The sequence below is a fragment of the Rhinolophus hipposideros genome (genome assembly GCF_964194185.1).
Source record: "Rhinolophus hipposideros genome assembly, chromosome: 15".
Taxonomy (NCBI): domain Eukaryota; kingdom Metazoa; phylum Chordata; class Mammalia; order Chiroptera; family Rhinolophidae; genus Rhinolophus; species Rhinolophus hipposideros.
The window spans coordinates 39725091-39743622 of NC_138061.1; the positions used below are offsets into that span (position 1 = coordinate 39725091).

Consider the following 18532-nt stretch of genomic DNA (forward strand, 5'->3'; position numbering starts at 1 on the left):
AATTGAGGCACAATAAAATGAGGCCTGTACTTGTCAGTTTTTGCTGCTCAGCTGCTTAGTGTAAGGTAGGGTCCTCTCTCTCATTACAGAAGCCAAAAGTCTTGTACAGATGTGACTTCGACCATGGATGGGTACCGGTTACCATTGTAGATACATGATATGGAGCTGTTCCTGGCTCTGCTGCTTTCTGAATCATAATAATCCATGTAATATTACCTCCTGAGACGTGGATGGCAGTCAGAGAGACTCATGCAGCAGCCTTATACATGTCCCGCACTCTCCCCTTGTCTGCCCAATGAACAGGACAGTATGAAAACTTGAAGACTCTGCTTGCTTTGCCTCTGGCGTGGTAATAGGTGCTGGCAGAAATGAATATCCCCCTTGGCAGAAATGCCACATCGATCAATGTGAATTGTGATCTGGATACAATGAGTTTCTCAGTGAAGGGATAAAACATGCCAAGGTTTTTCCTCATTTGAGGTACTCTATCTAGCTAATTTCCTGTTTCTTGCAATTGCAGCCAGATCTTATTTTTTTCAAAACCCAGAGATACCACAACTTAATGGGATGATCCTCTCCATTAGTCATCAGAGACCCCAATTAACCGTGGGGTCTGCCACAATCAAAAGCAAAGTTGGCAGCCTCTAATGAAAGCTAAAACTTCACTTACGCATTTTCTCTTTCAGAGATACAGGTGCAACACGAAAGGGTATTCTAGTTACGTTTTCAGATCCACAGTTTATACAAGGCATCATTTCTTTGGATGTGCAGAATCATTCAGTTCAGGGTTCCACCATAGCAGCGGATGATATTATGAAATTGAAGTCAAAAAGGACTAAGGTGGAGTGTAATAGGACCTACTGGGTGGGATCTGATGTTGTTCTCAGTATCTTGTGGATTCCATGGTTCATTAGGAATGTTCAGGCCCCTGCTGTTAGCATCTGTTTCCAGATGAAACCAGGTTACAATAAGGGTCGAGGGCAAACCCTCAAAGGCAAAACATTTTTCCAAATGTAGTCCAGATGTGTTGTCCCCCCCCCAACCCCGTGTTAAACAGTGGGATGTTGGGAAACAGCCATCTCTTGATTTGTGTTTTCTAATTTTTTATCCAGCTGTGTGCCAACACCAAGATCCAGCTGGAAAGTCTTACTGCAATCCTCCTTCTTCTCCTAACTACTCCGCAAATGCCGGCCCGCAAAGTAAAGTGGTACAAATGGCAAGACATAACACTAATATGCTTTGAAAACCTGAAACGGGACACTGATCACCTCTGGTCTGCCGTGACACCTTACAGGAGAGAAAATGCCTGGGACGCCTAAATCCACTGAGTTTCCTTACTATAGTCAGAAGCTGTGTGGGACATGTAATCTCAACCACAAGATTTCTGAGACACAATCACGTAGAAGTTCTTGTTAAAAACACATATTCCTGGTCCCTGCCCTTAATATATGGAATCAGAAGTTCTGGGCAGGAAATCTGCATTTTAAACAAGTTCCTGGTATGGTTCTTACGTACTCCACAGTTTGAGGACTTCTAAGTATGTAAGAATCCAGGCACTATGTCCCAAGCACTGTTCCACTCAACTACGTAACCACCATAAACAATATGTTTTAAGTCAGAAAACAGCCCCCCGGTCACTGTCCCAGCAGGCTCTCCATTCTGCCAGCTTTTACCCCTAAATTCCAATCTGCTACTGCTAACTCTCATTCACACACTATTCTTCGTTCTTATTCAGCCTTCTTACTTGGTTTCCTAACTCTACTTAATTTCATGAATACACAATCCTAGAATATCAGAGCTAGAAGGGACTTTAGAGATCACCTCTTCTGACACCCACACTCCATGGAGGTTTGGCCTTGGTGGGATCCCACGGAATCTTGAGAGAAATTCCTATTGGGGGAAAAAATCAGTATATCCTCAATAAAACCCACATTTCTCTAATTTGACAAAAAAATCAGTATATCCTCAATAAAACCCACATTTCTCTAATTTGACAAATAGATACTGAGAATTCAGTGTCGCGTCCTGCGCAACAAGGGCAGTGAGGAGGCGAGAAGGGGCGGTTTGGGTTAAGTTTTTAAGCAAGAAACAAACAGAGAGTTAATGCAGTTAAATCTCTCGGAAGGCCAGGGGTCTCTCAGTCTCAGAGGACTGGAGCCCAGAATAAAGCTGGCTGGAGGTTTTTATTGAGAGAGGTCTACAAACTACAAGAAAGCAACATTGTTTCTTACACGGTCTGTGAGGCTCAGACTTCCTAACAGAAAATGTGTATTCCAATCACCCTTGGTCTTTAAACAGCAGAAGCACAAGGTCCCAGGATGTTTTCACTTAAAGTATGTACCTTTTCAGGATCACGTCTTTCACATTGTAACAACTCTGCTGAGAGAATGTGCGTAAAAGTGATAGGCACCACATCCAGTTTGGGCCCATGAAGACCGTCCACACAGGGTTCTTACTCTTTTTCCTCGTCTACCAAGTAAATGGAGTCGCCTATGAGGCTGTAAAGGGAGGCAGATCAACAAGTGAAGGGCCTTTGATCTCCGACTGACTATGAGGAACCAAAGCCCCACTGCCCTTCACCGGACTGTGCTGTGGGCCAGGACCTTCTGTTGTTTCCCTGCCCGCTGAAATTGTGCAATGTTTCTTACATCATTTAACCCATTCCACTAACCATGCTTGGAAACAGTCATGCTTATTCTCACAGTTTTTGCCTCTTGTTGTGATGCTTCATTAGAGAGGCATCCCTGAAATCGTGTTTCTCTGAGTCTTAAGTTTCCTGGTTCCAGAGAGTCTGTACTTAGCAGATCTACGGTCATCAGCCAAAGAGCCATTATCTTCCTGTCTTCCAAAGTTTATTTATGGGTGAGTAATGCAAGAGTGGATCGGGATGAAGTGGAGGAAGGTAATACACAGGCCAAGTTTCACCACTACCAAAGTGACCCGTCATCAGGGCCAACTTCATGAGCGTGTGCTTAGTTCAATGCTTGGTTGTTGTCACCTTGAAATTCTTAATACTTTGTGAACAGTGGGCCTTTTCATCTTGCACTGGGCCCCAAAAACCATTTAGCTCATCATCCTTAAGGGTGCCCTTTGGCCCGCCTTGGACTTCCGCCTCCTGGATGAATGGTCCCAAGGCTCCCTGAACTACAGAAGCATGGGCGTAAAGCCTGGACCTGGCCAGCAGCTACCTGTGTACAAACCTCACCTCATATCTGCCCTGCAACATGGACAGCTCTCTACACTCTGACCTGCCTTACTCTCTGGAAGGCACCTGGATGATGGAGGTAATGACATATTCCAATGCAATTCCCCAGCAAGAAAAGAGAAGGCCTCCTTTATAAAAACTGGCAATAAGGTACGCTACTAATTTAAGGGCTTTCTGTTTCTTGCTGTGCCTCGATATAACTTTCTCCTCATCTTTAATGTTAGAATTATCTCCTATTCTTGTGATGCTCCTGGTTTCTGATTCCTGGCCTAGAGATTTATCTTGATTGCTCATTACTGACTAGCAAGCTCAATTACCTGCTACCTAAGATGTTTCAGATTCTCCTCTCTGTGGCAATGTATTTATCCATCTTCAGTTTGCTTCTTATGGATGTCCTATTGAATCTTCTAACCTGCCTTTCATTCAGATCCTAAAATTTGCCCTCCCGTTTTGGTTTGACTGTCAGTTCTTGGTACAGGTTTTTGAACTCAAGTCACACTTCTCTTCTGCCAGTCCTACTAGAGATATCCCTCTCTTTTTAAAATGGCTTTAACCAATGCAGCTGGTAATTGTTTAATAACCAGCTCTTTGGGGGATGACGGGGTGGGGTAAAAGCCTGATTGGTAGTATTTGACAATTTCTACGGTGTAAATACTCCCACCATGACCAAATTCAAGCTACCACTGTGACGTCACTGAACTCAGAGTCAGGAAGAAACGTGTGCAATTGATTCGATTTTCACACACTTGTGTGAGGCAGCTCTAGCACACCATTGGCTTAAAATTTAATTTGCCTCTTTCTGAAGTGCAAGTGCACCACAAGTCACCCGGTTGCCCATGTTAAAATCCTCCTGCTTTCCAAAGTTCCCTTGAGGATAAACAAGTCATTTTATACAAGAGAAAGTCAGGGTTATACAACGATAAAATTGATGATGGGGCTATGTTGGACTTCTTTTTCTCCCTCATCCTTACATTATTTGCTCACTACATCATATGTAACTTATTTCCTTAATAACTAATAAATTCACAGTATCTTCTCCATTTTTTCTGACACTGCCATTTTTTGGCTGCCTTACTTGTCACTTGGATTGCTTACTTGGTACTTCTGTCTCTAGTCTTGTGCCCCTTCTAATCCCTTCTCTATATTACTTTCTAAAATGCAATGTTATCACATTATAACCTGAGTTAGAATCCTTTAATAGTATTTCAATGCCTATAGAAAAAAAGTCACACATGGTCTTTTGTGAACTGGTCAAAATTCACAACTTCACAGCCTCGTCTTTCATCCTCCATCTCTTATTCTAAGCTCTAGCTGAGCGGAGAAACTTGAAGTTCCCCAACAATGTGTTTATCTTCTTGCTTGTGAGCCTTTACATATGGTACTCCTCTCTCTGGAAAGTTCTCTTACTGAGTTTTTCATATTGCTGACTCTCATCAAGTTCAGGTAGTCCTTTAGATACTGCCTCCTCCAAGAAGTCTCCCTGACATCCTTCAGGATAGTTTTATACTTTTGTTCTTCCTCTGATCTCATAGCACCTTGCTATCTACACTAATAGTGACATATATTTATCAGTGTCTCATCAGGAAAACAGATGGCACACATCAACGGGGCAGTTTGAGGACAGCTTACTAGAACAAAGGTATAGGCAGAGTTTGGAGGAAGTAAACTGCCAGCATCAGAAAGTGTTACAACCCTGAGCCTGAGGGAGGAAAGAGAAGGGGCAGTTACCACAACTCAGAGAAAATACCTGATGGAGGTACTTCACCTTATGAAGGCTGTGTGGCCTTTGGTAGAAATAGACACAGCAACTCCACAGGGAGGGAACCTAGGAAATACAGACCCCCAACCTCATACCCCTGATGCCTTCCAATCTACTGCCAATGCCTCCAATCGGCTGAATCCAACCAGAAACCAAAGGACAAGTAGAGGAAGATATAATTTGTATATGTCATCTATAAAGGCCAGCCTCCTAGTTCATAGAAAAGGGTTGAGAGAAGTAGAGTGTGGATACAGATATACAAACACAAATTATCCAGCACAGCCAATGAACACTGACTTTATTTGAAACATAGTATTTCTAGTTCATAAAAGTGCCCTAATTATATAGACAGTTATCTCCATTTTACAAGTGAGAAAACAGATTCACCTAGCTAAGCTAGCAAACAGGTGGCAGGGCACGGATTCAAGATCCAGTTCTGTCTGGGTCTGAACGCTGTTTTCCCGCTTTCCCATATCACCATTGTTGTAATATTTTGTCTCACCCAGTAGACTGTGGTCTACTCGAGCAAGTTAACATTTCATTTATCTTTATATCACCGGTGCCTTGCACAGTGGCTTGCCTATAGGAGATAATAGATATTTATGTAATTGATTAAAAAAATTAACAGAATGATTTAGTAGTTTATGTGAGTGGGGATTGGCAATGGGAACATGCCAGGGGATGTTAGTGAACTACATCTGGCACTAAGGTACCTCTTTGTAATTGTCTTTTATAAGTAATTGCTCTCCTCTTTGCTTCATAGGGAGAAAGAAAGTTTATCTGGTTTCTTAATGACAATGAGAGTAACAAAAAAATTACAGTAGTGGGTTCTCTGTAGGCTGATCATCTTTCATCTTTCCTCTGGCTTGCCTAAGAGCTGGGGGTAACAAACAATGGATTTTGCTCTCCCCGGTCTTTCCCCTATGACTTTTCTTCTGAGCTGCTATGCCCCTTTTCAATGGTTCATTTCTCTTTTACTTTCACTTAACTCGGTGTTTATGTATCTGCCTATCACTGACTCTTTAACTACCAGCTAGGATGGCTGGGCATTTTTCTTTTTTTCAACTTTCAAAGGAAGCTGCCTGCTCTGCATGTGTGATGCTGGAGACTGAGTTTTGGTTAAGTCCTTAAGAACAGTTGTTTATGTCCTTTCAAAGGCTGCCAAGTAATAGTTGTTTGAAAGTTAAGGGTAAAGTGGTATTTCATCACCCTGTTCTCTGCAGCTCTTGTGATGGCTCAAATCATAAAACACGGTTTCCACCTTCACAGGAAGAGCTCATCTGCCTGGGGTTACTGAGTGGGCAGAGACACTTGCTTCCCTACTCAGTACCCAGGGCATTACTCAATCCCAGCCCAGTTGGAACTCTGCGGGTTGGACCTTTGAAACTCGGGGCTGATTGAAGCTTCTGAGCCAACAAAAGAGGCAAAGGGCCTTTGTACTTCAGCAAGGAAATGTTCCAGTTCTTTTGCACTTTCATAATGAAGGCTGGCCTAGCAGCCCTGGGATCCTTGGTGCACAGAAGGGGGTTGTAAGAAATAAAGACAACTTGACTCTTTGGGGTCATTCCTCTTCCCAGGAACTTTTATGGATAGTCTTCCAGCCATTGAGGGGTTTGCTACTCATTCAGATTTCACAGCTTTGGATCTGAGTGAAAAGGAAAAAAAAAAAAAGAAAGAAAGACAGAAAAGAGCTATCTTTTATATTGCTGAATTTCGTCAGACATTCCAATGTATGAACTCTCACACATGCCTTGTCTTATTGACTTTAGTCCCCACCTAGCTTCATTCATTTAGGCCACCTGACCAGATTTGTAGGGATTTCAGTTTGCCATCCCAAATTGAATTTGTAAATTACAGGCCTATGAAGATGTAGAGCATGTTCTACTGTTATTGTTGGATTAAGTTAAAGTACTTCGTAGGATGGATTCAGATCTTAACCCCAGTACCATGTAATGTGTCCAGTAAGCAGAGTGAACAGTCTTTCCTTCTGACACAATTTTAGAAAATGTGAAATTTTCAAAAGCCCAGGACCCAAATTCCAAATTCCATGTGACCTATTGTGTTATACATCTGGATATGGAAATTGAGGTAAGTATAACTGCAAATAGCAAGCTTGAAAGGAACTTTAGAATTTGATCCCCAATCCTCGACTTTATAAATCAGCTATTTGGGACTCAGAGTGATTATTGGACATGAATTAGTGTGTAAGATGATAACTGTGTCCTACTGGTCATCAATTAGCAATTTCCAAATTTGCAGAACTCCTCAGCTTAATAATGATACAGCATGTGAGTTTACAATGAAAGAATACAATGTAAAAGATGGTTGTGATACCACTAATCAGACTCCAATTTTAGACTTGGTCCTATCTCAGGTTTCCTATAATTTATTACATCAAAAGATTCAAATAGTTATTTTTATGCAGAGAAAATTGGACTCAAGTAAAAGTTATTTTCATCATATCATCTAATTACAAACCTGAGCACAGAACTGTGACTTTTCAAACATGTTACAAATATTACAGAGTGAAATAGCAATGAAAAATGGTCTTGACTAGCTGCCAAGGTAAGCGAAGATGCGGCAAATGTCTCATGATTGGAGGAGAAAGTCAGAAAGCATTAATTTCTTTTCAGAATGTTTATATACTCTGTTTAGTTAGGTATTTTAAGGGTTCATGTTAACTATGTTATTGATTATTCCTTAGTAGCATGTAGCTTATCCCAGAAATAAAGTGTGTTTGTATTGCAACTGATTTCCAGAAATATGGTCTGCCCTGAGAAAAAGAAAGAGATAAACTTATGGCTGGGCCAGGAAATGTTAATTTGAGCAATCAGAGTCTAGATTTAGGATAACACAAAACTACATCAGCACTGAGGAGAGAAAATTTAGGCAAAAACTCCTCAAAAAAACCAAAAACCTTGCGCTTAAAAGTGACGCAAAAGAAAATTTAGCATGAGGTGGGAGAGCTCTTAAGTTAGTCAACTGTCTTCAATTCTTAAGGGAAAAAAAAAGAGGGCAAAGAACCCTATCTGGTCCAGAGAAAAACTTTAACTTCCTCTCAACTCTCAATTACTTCTGAGGAGATTAAATATATCAACTTATTTCATTTCCTTCTAATTAATTGCTGCTAAGAAGCAGTCTGTGTACAAGTCTGAGAAACTTTCAATTTATTCCAAACCATCTATATATGTCTACAGGACCAAATCATAATCTCTCTAAACCTCAACTTTCTCGTCTATTAAATAGTAGCTATTTTTAGGGTTGGCCTGAGAGGGAAGTGCAAAAAGACAAAACTCAATAAATAGTTTTTAACTTCTGATGAACAGGTTGCTGTCTAAGTCTCAGCAGTTAGTATGTTTCCATTGTCTCTGGAAGCGACTGGAAGGGAAGTTATTTTCTTATTCACTTAGTTACTCTTGCTGCCCAGAGACCAAATGACTTGGAAAAAAGAAATCTCTACTCAAGATGGGGGTTTGCATTAGTCCAAGATATATTACTTCCCAGAAAATGGAAGAGGTCAGAAAGAGGTGGAGAAGTAATTTTCAGGCTCCTGTGAGCTAAAAACTTGTGTTTGCAGTCTGGCAAATTCCCAGGATTTCAGATACAGGGGTATATAAATATATTGTTATGCAAACATAAATGCTAGTGTGTGGGAAAGTGAAAGGCATCACTCCATTATTTCACTCCATGAGCATGGACATTTTAATTTTGTCCTAAATTCTTGTTATTGAGCAGCCACTATGTGTTCGACACACATATAGTGCATAGGTGCTTTATATATGCCATTTATTTATTATATATGCCATTTCATTTCATTCTCACTATTATCTTATGGAAAACATATTATCCTCATTTTTCCCTTGAGGAAACAAACAGAGGGGTTGACCTGGATTCACAAACAGTGGAGGGAAGGCCAATTAAGACTCTTTTACAGTCATCTAGTTGAGAGGAATTGTTGGTCTATGAGAAGGGAAAGAAGTAAATCTTTTGGAAAGAGTCTATGATCTTGTTTTTGCCCTAATGGAATACTACAGAAATCAAATATTATTAACTCAAACAACACAGGGGCTAGGGGCACTGACACCCTGCATAGTAGAAAATCCACATATAACTTTTATATATATATATATATCTATAACAAGGAATAATGCCTGTTCTTACAGTGGCATTTTTTAAAAATACTTTTTTCAATTACAGTTGACATACAATATTATATTAGTTTCAGGCATACAACAATGATTAGACATTTATATAATTTACGAAGTGACCACCCCGATAAATCTAGTACCCATCTGACACCATACATAATCATGACAATATTATTGACTATATTCCTTATGCTATGATTTACATCCCCCTGGCTATTTTGTAACCCCTTCTCCATTTTTACCCACCCCCTTAAACCCCTTCCCATCTGGCAACCATAAAAAACATTATCTGTATCTATGAGTTTGTTTTGTTCTTTAGATTCTACATATAAGTGAAATCATGTGGCATTTGTCGTTCTCTGTTTGACTTACTCCACTCAGCATAATATCCTCCAGGTCCATCAATGTTGTCACAGATGGCAAGATTTCATTCTTTTTTGTGGCTGAGTAATATCCCATTGTATATATGTACCACTTCTTTTTTATCAGTTCATCCATTGATAGACACCTAGGTTGCCTCCATATCTTGGCTATTGTAAATAGTGCTGCAACGAACATATGGATGTACATGTCCCTTTGAAGGAGTCTTTGGGTGTCTTCAAATAAATATCCAGAAGTGGGATTAGTAGGTCTTTCTTCGAATCGTGGTACTCTTGGTATAGCCTTTTTTTTTTTAAGTCTATTTTGTCTGGTATAAATATTGCTACCCCAACAGGTTTTTGCTTTTCTTCCATTTCAATTTTTATGAAATATCTTTTCCCATCCCTTTACTTCCAGTCTTTGTGTGTCTTTTGATCTGAAGTGAGTCTCTTGTAGGCAGCATATGTAAGCATTTTGTTTTCTTATCCATTCAGCTACCCTATCATTTGAATGGTGCATTTAATCCATTAACATTTAAAGTAACTGTAGATAGATATGTAGTTATTGCCATTTAATTATTCATATTTTGATCTCCTCCTCTCCCCATTCTTCTTGTTAAAAGAGTCCCTTAACAGTTCTTGTAGTAATGGTTTGGTGTTGATGACCTCCTTTAGCTTTTTCTTGTCTGGGAAGCTCTTTATCTCTCCTTTAATTTTAAGCGATAGTTTTGCTGGCTAGAGTAATCCTGATTTTAGGCCCTGCCTTTCCATCGCTTTGAATATTTCGTGCCAATTCCTTCTGTCCTGCAAAGTTTCTGTTGAGAAATCAGTGACGCTTTTATGGGAACTCCCTCTAGGTAACTAACTGCTTTTCTCTTGTTGCTTTTAAGATTCTCTCGTTGTCTTTAACCTTTGGCATTTTAATTATGATGTGTCTCGGTGCTGGCCTCTTTGGGTTCGTCTTGCTTGGAACCCTCTGTGCTTCCTGGGCTTGTACATCTATTTTCTTTGCCAGGTTAAGAAAGCTTTCCATCATTTCTTCAAGTAAGTTTATAATCCCTTGCTCTCTCTTATTCTTTTCTTTCTGGTACTCCAACGATGCAAATGTTGGTATACTTGATGTTGTCCTGAAAACCGCTTAAACTATCCTTTTTTCTTTTGTTTTTGGAGTCTTTTTTCTTTTTCCTGTTTTGATTGGATGTTTTCTCCTCCCTTAACTTCTAAATCACTGATTCAATTCTCTGCTTCATCTAATCTACTGTTGATCCCTTCTAATGTATTCTTGATTTCAGTTACTGTATTCTTCATTTCTGACAGATTCTTTTTCATGTTTTCTATTTCCATTTTTATGTTTCCCATCTCTTTGTTGAAGATCTTCCTTATGACCAGTGTTTGGAACTCTGTGTCTGGTAGATTGCTTATCTCCATTTTATTTAGTTCTTTTCTTTTTTTCTTTCTTTTTTTTTTTTTAGCTTTGTTCTGTTCTTTCATTTGGGACATGTTTTTTTTGTCTCCTCATTTTGGTTGCCTCCCTGTGTTTATTTCTATGTATTAGGTAGGGCTGCTATTTCTCCCAGTCTTACTAGAGTGGCCTTATGTAGTAGTTGTCCTGTGGGGCCCAGTGGCACAGTCTCCTAGTCACCTGAGCCAGGTGTTCCAGGTGTGTCCCTTGTGTGGGTTGTGTGTGTTCTCCTATTGTAACTGAGACTTGGTTACTGTTTGCCTGTCAATGAAAAGGATAGGGTCACCTCAGGCTGATTGGTTGTGAGGACTGGATGTAACTATAGTGGAGGAATTGTTGTGCAGGGCTGACCCTAAAGAGCAGGATTCACTTTAGCGGGGCTCTGGTGCCTGCCCAATCTGCCCTTTGAATGTGTTGTTCATGGAGGCAGATGGGTGGTGCTCCAGCTTGGTCTGAAGCCAGCCACTGGGTATGCCCGTCATGAGTCCTTCTGGGTGGGGCCCCACCACAGGCAAAGTTCAGCCACAGCCTGTACCCTGCACTGGACCCCCTGGCATGAGCCACAAAGCAATTTGCAGATGGCCACTAACCATGCTGACCTTGAAGATTCCTCAAGAGGCCAAGCCAGGAACCAAGGCTGGCTGCCACTAGCACCAGGTCTGGGGCTGCTCAGCAAGAGGCATGAGGTCACTAAGGCCAGATGCTGGTTGTTTGGGATTTGTGACCTTTGATAGATTTTAGGAAAGTCCTCAGCATGAGCCAAGGCTGGCCGTTTGTATAAATAAAGTGGCTTGGGTGGGTCCACAAGTTGGGTGGTGCAGGGTCTCAAGGAATCACCAGTGTAGGGTGAACAGTGTTAGCCAGGTTGATGGAGACTCAGATATGGTGACAACATGCATCTGTATGCTGGGATGGGGGAGGGTTCAACAAAGAAATTATGGATTATTCCAGCATTTCTCTCTGGGAGAAATCTACCCCTGCAGCCCTCAACCTGAGGCCAGACAATTCAGTTCCTCCCCATATGTCCCTGGCACCTTTTGAGCTGCTGCCCCAGCACTGGAGCTCAGAGCGAGTGAGTCTGTCAGTAAGTCTGGGCATGGGACCTTTACGAGGATTGCCTGGGACTGCAGTATCCTTCTACCTCACTCAGCCACAATCTCTGCTGATTTTCACAGCCAGAAGTTGTAGGGACTTCTCTTCGTGGCACTAGAACTGTGGGCTAGGGATCCTGGTGTGGGGCTGGAACCCCTCACTCCTCTGGGGGAGACCTCCACAGCTTAGATATCCCTCCCAATTTTTAACTGCCACATGTGGGTGTGGGACCAGCTTGTTCTGTATGTCTGCTCATCCTACCAGTCTCAAGCTGGTTTCTTTGCTATGTCCTTAGTTGTAGGACTTCTGTTCAGTTAGGCTTCAGGTGATTCTCAATGATGGTTGTTCTGTAGTTTAGTTGTGATTCTGATGTGGTCACGAGAGGAGGCAAACACAGCATTTACCTACTCTACCATCTTGACCAGAAATCAATATGTGTATTATTTTTAATTCCTCAAAAACTTAACTACTAATAGCATACTGTTGACCAGAATGATAACTTAAACAGTCGATTAATATATTTTGTATGTTATATGTATTACATACTGTATTCTTATAATAAAGTAAGCTAGAGAAAAGAAAACATTAAGAAAATCATAAGGAAAAGAAAATGCATTTACAGTATTTATTGAAAAAAAAATCTCTGTATAAGTAGACCTGTGCAATTCAAACCCATGTTGTTCAAGGTCAACTATAATTCAGTTAAACAGCAATTAAAAGTGCAAAAATGTTCTTATAACTCTTCTGGATTATATCGTATACTTTGCCTTTAATAATGTGATTTATAAATTAAATGCACTTGAATTTAGAGATAATGTTCAAATCCCCATCTAATCTCTATTTTAAAGGTCTTTAGATAGTGAGATTGAGAAATCTCCCTTGTGAAGTGTTCACAATCCTGATTACCAGGACTTACTTTTGGAAATCTGACCAATAGAACTAAGCTTTTGATTGGTAAGCATTATGTTGGCTCTGAAGGAATAGCTATCATTTCAACAATTTACCCTTTATCATGAATCTACCAAATGAAAAAAGCCAAAGTAGTCTTGTTTTATTTAGCTTGTTTTTTTTCGCACTGCCTCTCAGCTTCTCTATAATGAACAGCTGCAAAATAAAGGACTATCTTTAAAATATATATTCTCATGAACTCCATTTTGAATAAATGAATGAATTATCTTTAACCAGATAAATTGTATGTTTGGTGATTAAAAGCATTTCATTCACTAATCTGATACTAAAATGTATTTTACTATCAGAGAGACTTCCAGCATCAAAATGCTAATTATTAGTGCAGAGCTTCTCAAACTTGACACTCCAACTGACATTTTGGAACAGATAATTCTTTGCTATGGGTAGCTATCCTGTGCATTGTAGGTAGGATGTAGCTGCATCTCTGGCCAGCATCTCTGGCGTCTCCCTACTTCATGCCAGTGATGACTATTCTCCCTGCTTTTCTCAAATTATGATAATAAAAAATGTCTCCAGACACAGCCCAATGATCCCTGAGGATGCAAAATTGCCTCCAGTTGAGACCACAGCCCCAGAGACAAGATCATGTTACTCTACTGTCAGTCATAGACAAAATGATTTTGTTTATTTTTCCACACGGACAAAAATCTGTGAGAATAAGCCTCAATAGACAAGTCTGTCATCACCATTATTATCAAAAGTAAATTTATCGTTGTTTAAAAAGTAATATGTGTTCATTGCATATTGAAAGCAGAAAATACAGGTAAAGATATCAGAAAATAATATTTAATCACTCCCATTCCATATTTCAGAGACAACCAGTTATACTATTTAGGTATTAATCTTGGTCAAAGTCTTCAAACTGAGATTATACTCTACATACTGCTTAGTAACCTGATTATTTTTGAATTAATAATATATGAAAAATAATTATCCACCTACAGCATAATTTTAAGTAGAATAGCATTCCACTGTGTGCTTTACAATTGGTGAGTCCATTCATTAATTTAATAAACATAGTGAACCTCAGTGTGTCAAGCACTGTGTTAAGTGCTAGGGATAAAATGGTGAAGAAAGATAGACAAGAAACTGCCCTCATGAAGTTGAAGAGACCAGCAAAGAAAATAAATAAAGGGAGAGAGAATAGGCAATGGCCTAATACCTTCTAGGAAGACAGGCCTTGAAGGCCGAAGGAGGTTGACTAAGATAGATGAGAACAGAAAAGTGAAGAGTAGTTAGTATTGAAGACAAGCTGTTGTCCTATTGATCTATCTTCCCCTCCATGCATCTATCATTATACTGCTTAATAAATAATTGAAGAATTTAAATTTTTATGTAACCTTGAATATTCTCAATCATTCCTTCTCCTGATTTGGTAACCTTTCTGTTTCTCTTGCTCTCCAATTCCCCAAGATATGAGGCCAATATTTGACTTCCTATAGTTATGTTGTTAACAGACCCACTGACCCTATTGGGAACGCCCAATATGTAAAAATGACGAGTTTTTTTTTTTTTAAATATTTGAATTCAAATAGACACAATATTCCAGACTAAAAGTCTTTTTGTTTGTTTTCTAAGTCTAACAACAGCCCCATCCCTCCTAATTAGTTTCAATATCCCTACCAGGACAATCATTTCTCTTCTTGACAGCCAGTCCCTTGACAGAAGTAGCCTTGGAAAAAGGAGTTCAAAGAGACTCTTTCCATTCCCCTTGTGAACCAATAGAACCCAGAGTGGTAGGAATGGTAAGCAAAACATTCCTGAATAGGTTACTAGGAATGATGGAAAACAGATAACCTGGGCCATTCCTGTTTCTGTTTCTTGGTTCCAGAACCCATGTATTTTACCAATTGAAGACATAACACAGTATAATTTAAGTGATTGATTTAGGCTGTACACTGGATTCTTGGAGATGGCATCTCATCCTTGTTGGGTATAATTTCCAAGCTGGCACCATAACAGATAGTTCATCACTCTTTCAGGCTGGCGTTTCCACGGTGGTGCAGTATGAAACAGGACTAGTAAATCCCATTGTATGTGCTTATTGCTGTACTTCCTTTGCTTTAAAATAGGTCCCTTGGTCTGTGCAATGTTATATGGTCAATAGATCAAACAGTTTCTAGGCCTACAGATAGTGGTGTTGACTAAGGACCTCAAGGCAAGGAAAGGCAAACTCATACCAGGAGTAATAGCCAATCCCCATCAAAATGAAACTCATCACTCATATTCAACATTGTACGGTAGGTCCCAGCCAATGCAATATGCCAATAAAAAGAAATAAAGGCATTCAATTAGGATGGAAGAAATAACAGTATTGGCAGAAGACATTCTTACCTATGTAAAAAGTGCTGAAGAATCCACAAAAATCTCTATGAGAACCATGAAGTGAATTTAGAAAGTGAATTTACATGTCCTCATCTATATAAACTTTTAGTTTATGGCACTTATATAACAATGGGATCAAAATACATTTACAAATTCAATAAAAATATAATAAAATTAACAGCATCATTCTTATGTGATAGGTCTTTTTTTCTTTGTTTTAACATGAATATGCGACCCACTAAAACATCCTACATTGTTTCAGATGAGCATTCCTATTATGATTTTGTTCCAGGTGATAGTTCAGATTCTTCTTCACTCTATTTCAACTATTTATAGAGTCTTCGGAAGTCACCTTGCATTTTAATTGGCTTAAATGATTTATGTATTTGTTAATTCTTGATGAGTAAGCACAAATAAAAGTAATACAACTTGGACTCCACACAATCATAATCACAACTACCAATATAAACTTTAACACTGAAACATTGTGGCAATAGTTACATGTTATCATCAAAATCATCCAGAGCATAATTGTATTAATTTAAAAATATTTTCATAAAAAATGGATCAAAAATTAAGTAGGGATCTTCCATAATAATACATCTGTGGACTATACAAAGATTTAAGGATCCCAGTTTTGAGAAATACTGGTGAACACTAGTTATTTGGCAGTAAACCAATATGAAGTCTGGTAGTACCTCTTTGTATTGTGTCCTATATATTACATCCAAGAACTTTTCAAGCTTTTATGGTACAGAAAGTATGTGTATTATTTTCTAATACACAGTAGGTACTTATCTGATATTTATGAATTAAATTATGCCCAAACTCCTCTTTAGTGGACAGAATGCCTTTGAGCTATATAAAATACCTGGCTTAATTTTTTTTTTCTCTCTGGTTGTAGAAAAGAAGGCATTTCATATGTGACATCTAGTTTAAGGAGATGCTCGAATTAATATTCCCTGAATACGAAGTATTAAATGTTTTTATGTATCTCCTGGGCATATGAGTTTTATCTCATTTGATCCTACCACAGCCCTACAGAGAAGGATACAGAGAAGGCTATGTTGTTATCCCCACTTATAATGCTTAGGAAAGCATAAAGCCCTGAGGCTGAAAGAGGGTTATCAATTTGCCTAACATCCCTTGGCTACTAAGCAGCAGAGCTGGGGTTTGAACTCAGGCAGACTGGATTTTGAACCGGAGCACTAGACCCCCATGATGTAATGCTCAGTGATTCCTGGAACTTTCTTGGATATCCTTGATGACATTTCCCTCCTGAGTTCCACAGTTTGCCCTCCAGCTGATTAAGTTGCTCAGAATGACTGTTACACACATGTAACAGTGAGGAAACCTCATCTTTAGTCCATGAAGGAAATGATTTTATTTCTCAGTGAGGGTTTAGTAGGTTTCTTTGAACTCTAAAGTTTTATGTATCTTTTATTTTTTAATTTTTTTTTAATGATTTGATTTGGGCAGCTGTGGCACTAATGTGTTAGGAGCACTAACATACGTATGTGAAGGAGTCTGACATTTTATAGTAAAGAAAGATGATTCTCATTTTCTTTGATACTCAAAACTTATCACTCCCCTTTAAAATACTCAAGGAAAGGAACTGCTTCTCTAATCTCTACATTAACCCATCTAGATTTAATTAGATAGTGCATTGTATGAATATTCTGGTTTCTTTCTCTGTCACTAACTATCCTCTCTCATTCTATGTTTTTCTTTTATCAAAAGAGAAGACCATCTCCTCTGCTACCTCACTGGGTTTTTTGTTTTTTTACTTTAGAGCTCAATAGTAAGTAATTTGGAAATGTTTCAAAAAGCACAAATCACTGAAGAATGCAGATTCTTCTGTTTTATTACAATACTGCAGAATTTAAACCATGGTTGGTTGTGTGTGCGTGTATGTGTGTGTTTGTTTGTGTTGACAACTTTTATGACTATGATAACCAACCCTCTTTCTCATGTGTGACTCCTTATTTGGACCAAAGATAGGGAGCGTGACATTTGGAAGCTCTAATTTTGGAGTCCACTATCTCTGTATCACCTCCTTCAGCCATAGAACCCCTCTATCATGCAATTAGAGTTTGCTTTTGTTTGCAAACTTCCCCTCTACTTCCGATTTCCCTCATATTTCAGAAGTTTATAATATTCAGGAATGTTTGCAGGAATTCAAAGAGTTATTATTGATTCCATACTGGGCTGAGGATTCCAAAACAGTCTGAATGAGAGAGAAATAATCAACATAGAGCTTGCAATTAGCCAGCTTAGCTGGGGGGAACCAGCTTCCATTAGGGGAAACTCCATCTGGAATAAATAGTAGCAGCGTTTGGTTCCCTGATTCCGGCCCCAGTTTGGAAGTATAGTGACTCTGAACAGAGTTTACTCTTATAAAGGTATTTGTGGCTATACTTATTTTATGGCCAAATATTTGGATATTTGGGATTAGGTGTGTGTACTTTAAAAAATGTCAGCTGTTCATTAGGCAGCTCACAGTAGGAGGGGTGAAAAGATTCTGTATCTCCACGTATAGAAGACTCAGCACCAGCTTTCTTCCTTTGGGGAGTCAGAGGAAGATAAATACACACAAAACAAAACAAAACAAAACAAAAAATCAAGCAAACAAAAACCCAGCACATGAGCACTGAAAACCTAGGAAGCATCAAGGGTTTTTTTTTTTCCAAACCAATTCTTTCAGGAGGCTTAGTCTTATTTAGTAGGTGGAACGCACATTTTCATTAGTTTTCTTCCCCAGCGTCAAACTTTAATTTTGTACTTTTCTAATTTCTTTAAAAAATATTTTCATGCATTATTACAAAGATGATATGTGGTCTCTGTATAAAAATATTTATATCTATTGAGAAACAAAACTGAAATGAAGTGCAAAGAAGCAATCAACGTGGACAACTCATGGGGTTACTCATCATTCTTGCTGAATTTACCTCACAGGCTCGATGAAGATTCAATCAGATTAGGTGAAATGACAGTTCTTCAAAAGGGTCCAGTGGACGTAGAACAGGAAGAGCGAGCCCTCACTGAGAGCTTACTGTGTGCGAGACACTGTTCTGACGCCTGTGCCAGTGTCCTGCACACAGTGCCAGGTAGGTAGTGTCATCCCCATTGTACAGATAAAAAACAAAACAGAAACAAAACTCCAGAGGCCAGTAGTTAGTCAGGTCAACATCAACATGTGTTTAGTAAGCCCTG

General features: G+C 39.2%; 1 protein-coding gene across 10 annotated transcripts in view; it reads right to left on the bottom strand.

Annotated features, from left to right (window-relative positions):
• Positions 1-18532, bottom strand: part of LOC308507854 (uncharacterized protein) — a gene marked incomplete at both ends in the record, with an annotated part of 297096 nt that overhangs the window by 208975 nt on the left and 69589 nt on the right. For 2 of the 10 annotated variants that reach the window (XR_013994948.1, XR_013994949.1), the window contains one exon: positions 5246-6609. The exons of 6 other annotated variants lie outside the window; for them this stretch is intronic. Coding sequence is in view for 1 of the 4 variants with exons in the window: in XM_081073607.1 (XP_080929733.1) it covers positions 6589-6609 (21 nt within the window). Of the gene's footprint in view, positions 1-5237; positions 6610-18532 lie in introns of those variants that run through there. 2 more of the 10 variants (XM_081073607.1, XR_013994947.1) reach the window with 2 other exon arrangements.